The sequence below is a fragment of the Triticum dicoccoides genome, chromosome 3A (genome assembly GCF_002162155.2).
Source record: "Triticum dicoccoides isolate Atlit2015 ecotype Zavitan chromosome 3A, WEW_v2.0, whole genome shotgun sequence".
Taxonomy (NCBI): Eukaryota; Viridiplantae; Streptophyta; class Magnoliopsida; order Poales; family Poaceae; genus Triticum; species Triticum dicoccoides.
In genome coordinates, this window is record NC_041384.1 from 713,892,157 (window position 1) to 713,905,096 (window position 12,940).

A 12,940-nucleotide genomic window follows, 5' to 3' on the forward strand; every position below is an offset into this window, starting at 1 on the left:
CTGACGACAAAGAAACTTTGTCGTCCGCTAGCAGACGGCAAAGAAACTGGCCGTTAGGTTGTTCTTACAGTCCACCACCCATCATCTTTGTGGTCTGCTAGCAGACGGCAAAGACTCTATGCCGTCAGCTAGCATACGACAAATAGAAGGCTGACGGCAAACACCTTCTTTGCCGTCCGCTCATTCTTTGCCGTCAGCTACATTTAAGCTGATGGCAAAGAACTTCTTTGCCGTCAGCTAGCCGACGACAAAGAGCTGGCTGACGGCAAAGATCCCGATCCCAGTAGTTATCTTCGGGCACCCAACGAGGATGGAACAAAGAAATTGATGGCATCTAATGAGAGGGGAGACTGGCCTGGCATGCTAGGTAGTTGGACTTGGAAAAATTGCCCAAAGGCATGGTAAGGAATGTATTGTGGCAAGTCTCGTGATGCAACAATTTGTGCTAGAGGTCGTAGCATCCGAGGATTTATGGATTTGGCATTGCTTCTTTGGTATGCTGGGCACTCTCAATGATATCAATGTGTTGCAATGGTCTCATTTGTCTGCTAGGCTTGCTAGTGGTGATGCTCCTGCTCGCAACTACACTATCAATGGACATGAATACACAAAAGGATACTATCTTGCAGATGGTATATACCCTCCTTATGCACATTTGTCAAGAGCATCAAAGATCCCAAAACTAAAAACAATGTGAATTTGCAAGGGTGCAAGAGGCAGCCCAAAAAGACATTGAAAGAGCATTTGGTGTTTTGCAATATAGGTTTGCCATTGTCCATGGTCCTGCTCGTTTTTGGGATAAAAGAACCTTGAAAAATATCATGACATGCTGTGTTATCCTTCACAACATGATTCTTGAAGATGGGAGAGGAATGAATTTGGAATTCTTCGACAATGTGGGTGGCCGTGTCAAACCAGCTAGAGACCCTAACTGCATTAGAGCTTTTCTTCAGACATACAAGGAGATTGGAAATGCAAACACAAACTTTCAACTTTAGGAGGATCCCATTAAGCACCATTGGCAAAGGGATGAACAGTGACTCAATTTTGTATTCATTTGTATTTGTATTCATCACAAGTTTTGCATTGCATTACTTAAGTTTGTTTCAGTCATTTGAAGAATTATTTGTGATGTGGATGATTGTTGTATTATGTTGGATTTGAATAACTATTTAGTTTGCTTCCGTTTGTTGTATTATGTTGGATTTGATATTTGCAGGCCGATGAGATGCAGGATGCAGCGCTGCAAGAGCAGACACCGCAAAGCCGGCCCGTATAAAAGCATATTCCGTGAATATACTTTTATACGGGTCCGTTTGGGGGGGGGGGTCTGCATCTACGGCCATCCTTGCCGGCCTGCAAAAGTCGTTTTCCGCGAACTGCAAACGCGTTTCGCGGGCCAACGGAATGCGAGGTCTGCTAGAATTGCTCTGAGACCACTCCCTCCAAAACTCAAGCCCTAGCCCTTCCCTTGCGAGCACATGTGCCGCATTATTTCGTGAACGCCTTACACATGACACCTTGAATTTTTGCCTTGTATGAAGCAGCTCTTTGACCTCTTGAATGATCGGGCCAGACGCCGACAAGCTGCGCGCGCTCTTTGTCATTCAGCATTGTGGTCCCTCCCTTGCTGTCCACTTCAAGTCGAACCTTCTGCGTGTCCCTTTGGATGGCCATCTACACTGGCTTGCGGCATTGTTAACCATGATCTTATGCTTTGTAGCTTCTGCTACAGCCGGGCAAGATTTAGCACCCATTTCATTCTCTCTCCTATTTTCTCACCTTTCCAACTAGGATTCCAATGATATCGCACATGCTATAGCCTGCTCAATAGGACTTGCTCCAAGAGACAATGCATTGGGTGGTTGTCTCTAAAAATTTATCACCATCTAGTATGACCATACCTGGCCATTCCTCGGGCCGGGCCGGGCTTCGGGCCGGGCCGGGCTTCGGGCCGGGCCAACCAAAGCCCGACGCAAAAACCCAAGCCCAAGCCCGGCCCGGCCCGGCCGTCAGGCCTAAAAATCGGGCCCGAGCCTGGCCCATCATACTAAAAGCCTGTCGGGCCTCGGGCCACGGGCCGGGCCTCTTCCTTAAATGATGAAATCGACGGGCCCGGCCCGGTCCGGGCTTCGGGCTTAAAACCTAGGCCCGAGCCCGGCCCATAGACAAGGTCGGGCCAGGCCGGGTCAGGCTTTTTCGGGCCGGGCCGACCGGGCCGGGCTGCCCATGGCCAGGTATAGTTAAGAACCAATGCAGTGGGAGACCCTATAGTAGGCTAACGACACTTGGCCCTCCTCCGGTTTTCCCGGCTCCACCACAGGAGATTGGTAAAATAAGATCTTCTGCATATGTCCCCGCTGAAAAAATGTGTATATATGAGAATATATCCACGTGCAGCAACAGAATTCATCACACGCAACCGAATGAACTCACCTGTCACATAGTACGTGCTGGGGCCCCTGTTGTGGTGGACCACATTCAGTTCGAAAGTTACTACTCGTATGGTACGTACTCCACCGTACCGTGTGGGTGATCTGGGCGACGTGGACGATGTTCCGCCCGTCGCGCCACACTCAACTCCATCGGGCTACATGCATGGATGTTGGCACTTGGCACACTCTTCCAGCTCTACAGTCAGTCACCATTGGCGGTTGCCACGCTCCGAGCAGGTGACCGTGCAACGGCGCAGCCATGCCGTCATTCTCCTTCCTCGAGCTTTCGCTTTGCTTCCTCTGCTTCGTCTTGTTCTACTGCTTCCACGTCTGCTCCAAGCGCAAGAACTCGGCGCTCCCGCTGGACTGGCCGCTGCTGGGCATGCTCCCGGCGCTCCTCGCCAACCTGCCACGCCTCCACGACTGGGTCACCTCCGTCCTCGCCGCCAGCACGCTCAGCTTCCGCCTCGCCGGCCCCCCGCGCTCGGGTATGCAGCTCTTCTTCACGGCTGACCCGGCCAACATCCGCCACGTCCTCACCTCCAACTTCCCCAACTACCCCAAGGGCCCCGAGTTCGCCCAGATCATGGACATCCTCGGCGGCGGCATCTTCAACGCCGACGGCGACTCCTGGCGCCGCCAGCGGGCCAAGGCGCAGCTGCTCATCTCCGGGCCCCGGTTCCGGGTATTCCTGTCCCGCTGCACCCGCCGCAAGGTCGAGCGCGACCTGCTCCCACTGCTTGCCCGCGTCGCCGGAGCCGGCGCCGGTGAGTGCGACCTGCAGGACGTGTTCCTCAGGCTCACGTTTGACACCACCACCACGCTGGTCTTCGGCCTCGACCCCGGCTGCCTGGCTGTCGGCTTCCCCGAGGTGCCGTTCGCGCGCGCCATCGACGACGCCATGGACGTGCTCCTCGTCCGCAGCGTGCTCCCGCTATCGTGGTGGAAGCTGGTGCGGCGGCTCGGGGTCGGGTATGAGCGGAAGATGACGGTGGCCTGGCGCGACATCGACCGGTTCATCGGCGACACGATCGCCAAGCGGCGGGAGGCGGTGAAAGCCAGAGGCGGAATGGAGGACTCGGCGGACCTGCTCTCCTCCTACATCGACGACGACAAAGACGACGACGATGCGGGCGCGGTCGTCGACGCCTTCCTCCGCGACACGACGATGAACCTCATGCTCGCCGGCCGCGACACGACCGGCTCGGCGCTGACCTGGTTCTTCTACCTCCTCACCAGGAACCCGGGCGTGGTGTCCAAGATCCTCGCAGAGCTCGACACCATCAAGACCACCGCCACCACCACCCTGGACTGCATGGTGACCTACGACCCGGACGAGCTTGGCCGGCTGGTGTACCTGCACGCGGCCCTGTGCGAGTCGCTCCGGCTGTACCCGCCGGTGCCGATTGAGCACAAGGGCGTGGCCGCCGCCGAGGCGCTGCCGAGCGGGCACGAGGTGCGGCCAGGGGACAAGATCCTTGTGTCGCTGTACGCGATGGGGAGGATGGAGGCCGTGTGGGGCAAGGACTGCCGGGAGTTCCGGCCGGAGCGGTGGATCGGGGAGGACGGTAAGCTGCAGTACGTGCCGTCGTACAGGTTCGCCTCCTTCAACGCCGGGCCGCGGACCTGCCTGGGCAAGGACATGGCGTTCGTGCAGCTCAAGACCGTGGCGGCCGCCGTGGTGAGGAACTTCGAGGTGGAGGCCGTGCCGGGGCACGTCGTGGAGCCCAAGATCTCCATCATTCTCCACATGAAGAACGGCTTCAAGGCCAGGATTAAGAGGAGGCACGTGATGAACAGCTGATTCAGAGTAACAAAGTTAGCCTGTGTGCCCGCTCTCTGTCTCCATCGTAACAGGCTTATGACTGTTTCGAATAAATATCTACAAATAATTTCCTCTAGAAAAAGTCTATCTATAAATAATGGTACCTGGTATATTCGTGAGATCTTAGTAAATCTCAGAGACTTGTTATGTCTGTCGATGCTAGATTCGTGAGATATTACATGAAGATGCAATTTTTTCTTTTTAATTATTTTTTCTTTTTAACTACATATTATGTCACTTGATTAGGACTTAGTTTTTTTTTGAAAAACACCTGTCCATATATTAATTAATTAAAATGTCATTACAATCGTTCATAACAGCAGGCGCCACACATGACGGAAAATTATTAAAAAGAAAACCATCACATCTATTATTGAAACTAAATTTACCAATCTCATGCGCTACTGAATTGGCCCTTCTATTTATTTTTGACAACTTGAAGTTTTTCAAAAGCCCGATGATGCTAAGTGCTTCCTTCTTAAGGTCTATGAGAGAGAATCTGTCACAACTTTTATTTGATAGGAAAGAAGCCACGAACGCACAATCAGTTTTCAAAATAATAGGCATGTTAAGAGAAATACCGATATAAAGTCTAGCTAGGTATGCTCGAAACTCCGCTTCATCCACACCAGAGCATAACCCAATGAAGTCCCAAGATGAGACAATGATATCACCCGTACAACTCCTGGCCACCACCCCAACGCTCGCGGCACTTAAACTCTCCACAAAACTTGCATCGACATTGATCTTGATATGGCCAAAAGGAGGCGGGTGCCACACCTCTCTGGGCCTCACAACAGTATTACCTGCACCAAAACCAACCACCACCTCTTTTACTTTGTAATTGGTGATTACCTCATTTGTAGGCTGACACGATGAAAATGCCGACCAGTAACTTTCCAAAAACATGGCAGATCCTTTAACAATTTCTTTTCCTTCCCCAAAAATCAAATCATTCCTCAAGTACCAAGCTCACCAGAAAAGAAACAAGACGTGTTCCCTTTGCGAACAACCTAACCGGTCTAAAAGAATAAGTAACCAGTCAGGCCTAGAATAATTGAAAGCCTCTTCCCTTGGCAAATTCCACACTTTCCTCAACGCCAAACGAAGTGCACGAGCCTTTGGGCAAGAAACAAGAGCGTGGAAGGTACTCTCATCCTCAACCCCGCAGATAGAGCAAGTACGAATGGTAGCTTGATGATGTAAAACTCTATTAACCTGAACCGCCAGGCTATCAGATGCTGCACGCCATCCAAAGATTCTAATCTTTTGTGGGACGTTGGCCTTCCAGATAATATGCCATAATCTCCTTTCTCCGTTAATAGCATTACTGGATTGCCCACCATTCTCTTTCTGGTCCTTAAGCTTTAGCGCCGGATTGTACGCACTTTTCACAGAAAATAATCCATTCTTTTCAAAGTGCCAAGCAATGAAATCACCATCCCCTGAGGATTGAATTCGCAACTTCAATATCTCTTACGTGTCGTGATGATAAAAAAGATGCCTAATGATATTATCGTCCCAATCCCTAGACCCTCTCTTGAATAAATCTGAAACCCATTTTAGTCTTGATCTGTTCTTTTTGCCAGAGATCTTGAGGCCAGAAATCCTTGGGAGCCAATTGTCCCTCTAGATATTGATATTCCCTCCATCAACCACCCTCCAAATGACACCATTGTTAAGGAGTTTCAGACCATGCATAATACCTTGCCAAGTCACTAAGGTTGACTGAGGAAAAACCGTGTCAACAAGATGCCCCCGAGGATAATATTTTGCCTTCATTACCTTAGCACATAACGAGTCCGGGTTAAATAACCTCAAGTCACGGAAGCCCATTCCACCCTCACCCTTTGGTCGCGTTAATTTATCCCAAGCCAACCAATGGGGTTTCCTCCTGTCCTCCTCATCGCCCCACCAATTTTTTTTATAATCTAAGATAAATCCTCACAAAGAGAAGTAGTGAATTTAAAAATACCCATGGCGTACACCAGGAGAGCCTGAATTACCGACTTAAAAAGGTCTTCTTTCACCCCGCTTGAAGCATATTTATCAATCCAGTCAGAGAGACGTTTCACTGCCTTTTCCTTAGTAGACTGGAATCTACCAGCTTTCATTCTTCCTTGAGGAACAGGAAGGCCGAGATATTTATCCTCAAAACCCTCCGCAGTGATCTTTAAGATGATCATTGTAGACACTTGGTTTTCCATACTGCACGACTTCCCAAACATAATCGAACATTTATCCGGACTGAGTAACTGACCAGTTCCCCTCTCGTACATATTCAAAATATTCTTGATGGTCATAGCTTGATCAATGGATCCTTTAAAGAATAATAGACTATCATCGGCAAATAATGAAGGAAATATGCCCTAGAGGCAATAATAAAGTTATTATTTATTTCCTTATAATCATGATAAATGTTTATTATTCATGCTAGAATTGTATTAACCGGAAACATAATACATGTGTGAATACATAGACAAACAAAGTGTCACTAGTATGCCTCTACTTGACTAGCTCGTTAATCAAAGATGGTTACGTTTTCTGACCATGAACAATGAGTTGTTATTTGATTAACGAGGTCACATCATTAGTTGAATGATCTGATTGACATGGCCCATTCCATTAGCTTAGCACCCGATCGTTTAGTATGTTGCTATTGCTTTCTTCATGACTTATACATGTTCCTATGACTATGAGATTATGCAACTCCCGTTTGCCGGAGGAACACTTTGGGTGCTACCAAACGTCACAACATAACTGGGTGATTATAAAGGAGCATTACAGGTGTCTCCAAAGGTAGATGTTGGGTTGGCGTATTTCGAGATTAGGATTTGTCACTCCGATTGTCGGAGAGGTATCTCTGGGCCCTCTTGGTAATACACATCACATAAGCCTTGCAAGCATTACAACTAATATGTTAGTTGTGAGATGATGTATTACGGAACGAGTAAAGAGACTTGTCGGTAACGAGATTGAACTAGGTATTGGATACCGACGATCGAATCTCGGGCAAGTAACATACCGATGACAAAGGGAACAACGTATGTTGTTATGCGGTCTGACCGATAAAGATCTTCGTAGAATATGTAGGAGCCAATATGGACATCCAGGTCCCGCTATTGGTTATTGACCGGAGACGTGTCTCGGTCATGTCTACATTATTCTCGAACCCGTGGGGTCCGCACGCTTAAGGTTACGATGACAGTTATATTATGAGTTTATGCATTTTGATGTACCGAAGGTTGTTCGGAGTCCCGGATGTGATCACGGACATGACGAGGAGTCTCGAAATGGTCGAGACGTAAAGATTGATATATTGGAAGCCTATGTTTGGATATCGGAAGTGTTCCGGGTGAAATCGGGATTTTACCGGGTTACCGGGAGGTTACCGGAACCCCCCGGGAGCCATATGGGCCTTATTGGGCTTTAGTGGAAAGGTGAAAGGGGCTGCCCATGGTGGGCTGCGCGCCTCCCCCCTCCCCTAGTCCTATTAGGACTAGGAGAGGTGGTCGGCCACCCCTCTCCCTCTTTCCCCCTTGGGAATCCTAGTTGGAATAGGATTGGGGGGGGGGGAGTCCTACTCCCGGTAGGAGTAGGACTCCTCCTACGCCCTCCTCCTGGCCGGCGCACCTCTCCCCCTTGGCTCCTTTATATACGGAGGCAGGGGCACCTCTAGACACAAGTTGATCCACGTGATCTATTCCTTAGCCGTGTGCGGTGCCCCCTGCCACCATATTCCTCGATAATACTGTAGCGGAGTTTAGGCGAAGCCCTGCTGCTGTAGTTCATCAAGATCGTCACCACGCCGTCGTGCTGACGGAACTCTTCCCCGACACTTTGCTGGATCGAAGTCCGGGGATCGTCATCAAGCTGAACGTGTGCTCGAACTCGGAGGTGCCGTAGTTTCGGTGCTTGATCGGTTGGATCGTGAAGACGTACGACTACTTCCTCTACGTCGTGTCAGCGCTTCCACAGTCGGTCTGCGTTGGGTACGTAGACAACACTCTCCCCTCTCGTTGCTATGCATCACATGATCTTGCGTGAGCGTAGGAATTTTTTTGAAATTACTACAAAACCCAACAGTGGTATCAGAGCCAGGTTATTTATGTTGATGTTATATACACGAGTAGAACACAAGTGAGTTGTGGGCGATATAAGTCATACTGCCTACCAGCATGTCATACTTTGGTTCGGCGGCATTGTTGGACAAGACGAGCCGGACCAACCTTACGCGTACGCTTACGCGAGACCGGTTCCCCCGACGTGCTTTGCACACAGGTGGCTTGCGGGCGACTGTCTCTCCAACTTTAGTTGAACCAAGTATGGCTACGCCCGGTCCTTGTGAAGGTTAAAACGGAGTCTATTTGACAAACTATCGTTGTGGTTTTGATGCGTAGGTGAGATTGGTTCTTACTTAAGCCCGTAGCAGCCACGTAAAACTTGCAACAACAAAGTAGAGGACGTCTAACTTGTTTTTGCAGGGCATGTTGTGATGTGATATGGTCAAGGCATGATGCTGAATTTTATTGTATGAGATGATCATGTTTTGTAACCGAGTTAGCGGCAACTGGCAGGAGCCATATGGTTGTCGCTTTATTGTATGCAATGCAATCGCGATATAATGCTTTACTTTATTACTAAACGGTAGTGATAGTCGTGGAAGCATAAGATTGGCGAGACGACAACGATGCTACGATGGAGATCAAGGTGTCGTGCCGGTGACGATGGTGATCATGACAGTGCTTCGGAGATGGAGATCACAAGCACAAGATGATGATGGCCATATCATATCACTTAAATTGATTGCATGTGATGTTTATCTTTTTATGCATCTTATCTTGCTTTGATTGACGGTAGCATTATAAGATGATCTCTCACTAAATTATCAAGAAGTGTTCTCCCTGAGTATGCACCGTTGCCAAAGTTCGTCGTGCCCAGACACCACGTGATGATCGGGTGTGATAAGCTCTACGTCCATCTACAACGGGTGCAAGCCAGTTTTTGCACAAGCAGAATACTCAGGTTAAACTTGACGAGCCTAGCATATGCAGATATGGCCTCGGAACACGGAGACCGAAAGGTCGAGCGTGAATCATATAGTAGATATGATCAACATAAACGATGTTCACCATTGAAAACTAATCCATCTCACGTGATGATCGGTTATGGTTTAGTTGATTTGGATCACGTAATCACTTAGAAGATTAGAGGGATGTCTATCTAAGTGGGAGTTCTTTAGTAATATGATTAATTGAACTTAAATTTATCATGAACTTAGTCCCTGATAGTATCTTGCTTGTTTATGTTGATTGTAGATAGATGGCTCGTGCTGTTGTTCCGTTGAATTTTAATGCGTTCCTTGAGAAAGCAAAGTTGAAAGATGATGGTAGTAATTACACGGACTGGGTCCGTAACTTGAGGATTATCCTCATTGCTGCTCAGAAGAATTACGTCCTGGAAGCACCGCTGGGTGCCAGGCCTGCTGCTGGAGCAACACCAGATGTTATGAACGTCTGGCAGAGCAAAGCTGATGACTACTCGATAGTTCAGAGTGCCATGCTTTACGGCTTAGAATCGGGACTTCAACGACGTTTTGAACGTCATGGAGCATATGAGATGTTCCAGGAGTTGAAGTTAATATTTCAAGCAAATGCCCGGATTGAGAGATATGAAGTCTCCAATAAGTTCTATAGCTGCAAGATGGAGGAGAACAGTTCTGTCAGTGAGCATATACTCAAAATGTCTGGGTATAATAATCACTTGATTCAGTTGGGAGTTAATCTTCCGGATGATTGCATCATTGACAGAATTCTCCAATCACTGCCACCAAGCTACAAGAGCTTCGTGATGAACTATAATATGCAAGGGATGAACAAGACTATTCCCGAGCTCTTCGCAATGCTGAAAGCTGCGGAGGTAGAAATCAAGAAGGAGCATCAAGTGTTGATGGTTAACAAGACCACTAGTTTCAAGAAAAAGGGCAAAGGGAAGAAGAAGGGGAACTTCAAGAAGAATGGCAAGCAAGTTGCTGCTCAGGAGAAGAAACCCAAGTCTGGATCTAAGCCTGAAACTGAGTGCTTCTACTGCAAGCAGACTGGTCACTGGAAGCGGAACTGCCCCAAGTATTTGGCGGATAAGAAGGATGGCAAGGTGAACAAAGGTATATGTGATATACATGTTATTGATGTGTACCTTACTAGAGCTCGCAGTAGCACCTAGGTATTTGACACTGGTTCTGTTGCTAATATTTGCAACTCGAAACAGGGACTACGGAATAAGCGGGCACTGGCAAAGGACGAGGTGACGATGCGCGTGGGAAACGGTTCCAAAGTCAATGTGATCGCGGTCGGCACGCTACCTCTACATCTACCTTCGGGATTAATATTAGACCTAAATAATTGTTATTTGGTGCCAGCGTTGAGCATGAACATTATATCTGGATCTTGTTTAATGCGAGACGGTTATTCATTTAAATCAGAGAATAATGGTTGTTCTATTTATATGAGTAATATCTTTTATGGTCATGCACCCTTGAAGAGTGGTCTGTTTTTATTGAATCTCGATAGTAGTAATACACATATTCATAGTGTTGAAGCCAAAAGATGCAGAGTTGATAATGAAAGTGCAACTTATTTGTGGCACTGTCGTTTAGGTCATATCGGTGTAAAGCGCATGAACAAACTCCATACTGATGGACTTTTGGAACCACTTGATTATGAATCACTTGGTACTTGCGAACCGTGCCTCATGGGCAAGATGACTAAAACGCCGTTCTCCGGTACTATGGAGAGAGCAACAGATTTGTTGGAAATCATGCATACCGATGTATGTGGTCCGATGAATATTGAGGCTCGTGGCGGATATCGTTATTTTCTCACCTTCACAGATGATTTAAGCAGATATGGATATATCTACTTAATGAAACATAAGTCTAAAACATTTGAAAAGTTCAAAGAATTTCAGAATGAAGTTGAAAATCATCATAACAAGAAAATAAAGTTTCTACGATCTGATCGTGGAGGAGAATATTTGAGTTGCGAGTTTGGTGTACATTTGAAAAACTGTGGAATAGTTTCGCAACTCACGCCACCCGGAACACCACAGCGTAATGGTGTGTCCGAACGTCGTAATCATACTTTACTAGATATGGTGCGATCTATGATGTCTCTTACTGATTTACCGCTATCGTTTTGGGGTTATACTCTAGAGACGGCTGCATTCACGTTAAATAGGGCACCATCAAAATCCGTTGAGACGACGCCTTATGAACTGTGGTTTGGCAAGAAACCAAAGTTGTCGTTTCTTAAAGTTTGGGGCTGCGATGCTTATGTGAAAAAGCTTCAACCTGATAAGCTCGAAGCCAAATCGGAGAAATATGTCTTCATAGGATACCCAAAGGAAACTGTTGGGTACACCTTCTATCACAGATCCGAAGGCAAGACATTCGTTGCTAAGAATGGATCCTTTCTAGAGAAGGAGTTTATCTCGAAAGAAGTGAGTTGGAGGAAAGTAGAACTTGACGAGGTACTGTACCTGCTCCCTTACTGGAAAGTAGTTCATCACAGAAAACTGTTTCAGTGACACCTACACCAGTTAGTGAGGAAGCCAATGATAATGATCATGAAACTTCAGATCAAGATACTACTGAACCTCGTAGATCAACCAGAGTAAGATCCGCACCAGAGTGGTACGGTAATCCTGTTCTGGAAGTCATGCTACTAGATCATGATGAACCTACGAACTATGAAGAAGCGATGGTGAGCCCAGATTCCGCAAAGTGGCTTGAAGCCATGAAATCTGAGATGGGATCCATGTATGAGAACAAAGTATGGACTTTGGTTGACTTGCCCGATGATTGGCAAGCAATTGAGAATAAATGGATCTTTAAGCAGAAGACTGACGCTGATGGTAATGTTACTGTCTACAAAGCTCGACTTGTCGCAAAAGGTTTTAGGCAAGTTCAAGGGATTGACTACGATGAGACCTTCTCACCTGTAGCGATGCTTAAGTCCGTCCGAATCATGTTAGCAATTGCCGCATTTTATGATTATGAAATTTGGCAGATGGATGTCAAAACTGCATTCCTGAATGGATTTCTGGAAGAAGAGTTGTATATGATGCAACCGGAAGGTTTTGTCGATCCAAAGGGAGCTAACAAAGTGTGCAAGCTCCAGCGATCCATTTATGGACTGGTGCAAGCCTCTCAGAGTTGGAATAAACGTTTTGATAGTGTGATCAAAGCATTTGGTTTTATACAGACTTTCGGAGAAGCCTGTATTTACAAGAAAGTGAGTGGGAGCTCTGTAGCATTTCTGATATTATATGTGGATGACATATTGCTGATTGGAAATGATATAGAATTTCTGGATAGCATAAAGGGATACTTGAATAAAAGTTTTTCAATGAAAGACCTCGGTGAAGCTGCTTACATATTAGGCATTAAGATCTATAGAGATAGATCAAGATGCTTAATTGGACTTTCACAAAGCACATACCTTGACAAAATTTTGAAGAAGTTCAAAATGGATCAAGCAAAGAAAGGGTTCTTGCCTGTGTTACAAGGTGTGAAGTTGAGTAAGACTCAATGCCCGACCACTGCAGAAGATAGAGAGAATATGAAAGATGTTCCCTATGCATCAGCCATAGGATCTATCATGTATGCAATGCTGTGTACCAG

At 47.0% G+C, this 12,940-nt stretch overlaps 1 protein-coding gene across 1 annotated transcript; it reads left to right on the forward strand.

Annotated features, from left to right (window-relative positions):
* Nucleotides 1-2,601: 2,601 nt before the first annotated feature.
* LOC119273422 (alkane hydroxylase MAH1-like) lies at nt 2,602-4,407 on the forward strand. The gene has a single exon (XM_037554583.1). It carries the CDS (start codon nt 2,695-2,697, stop codon nt 4,237-4,239), a length of 1,545 nt encoding a protein of 514 aa, XP_037410480.1. The 5' UTR covers nt 2,602-2,694; the 3' UTR covers nt 4,240-4,407.
* The last annotated feature ends 8,533 nt before the right edge of the window (nt 4,408-12,940 follow it).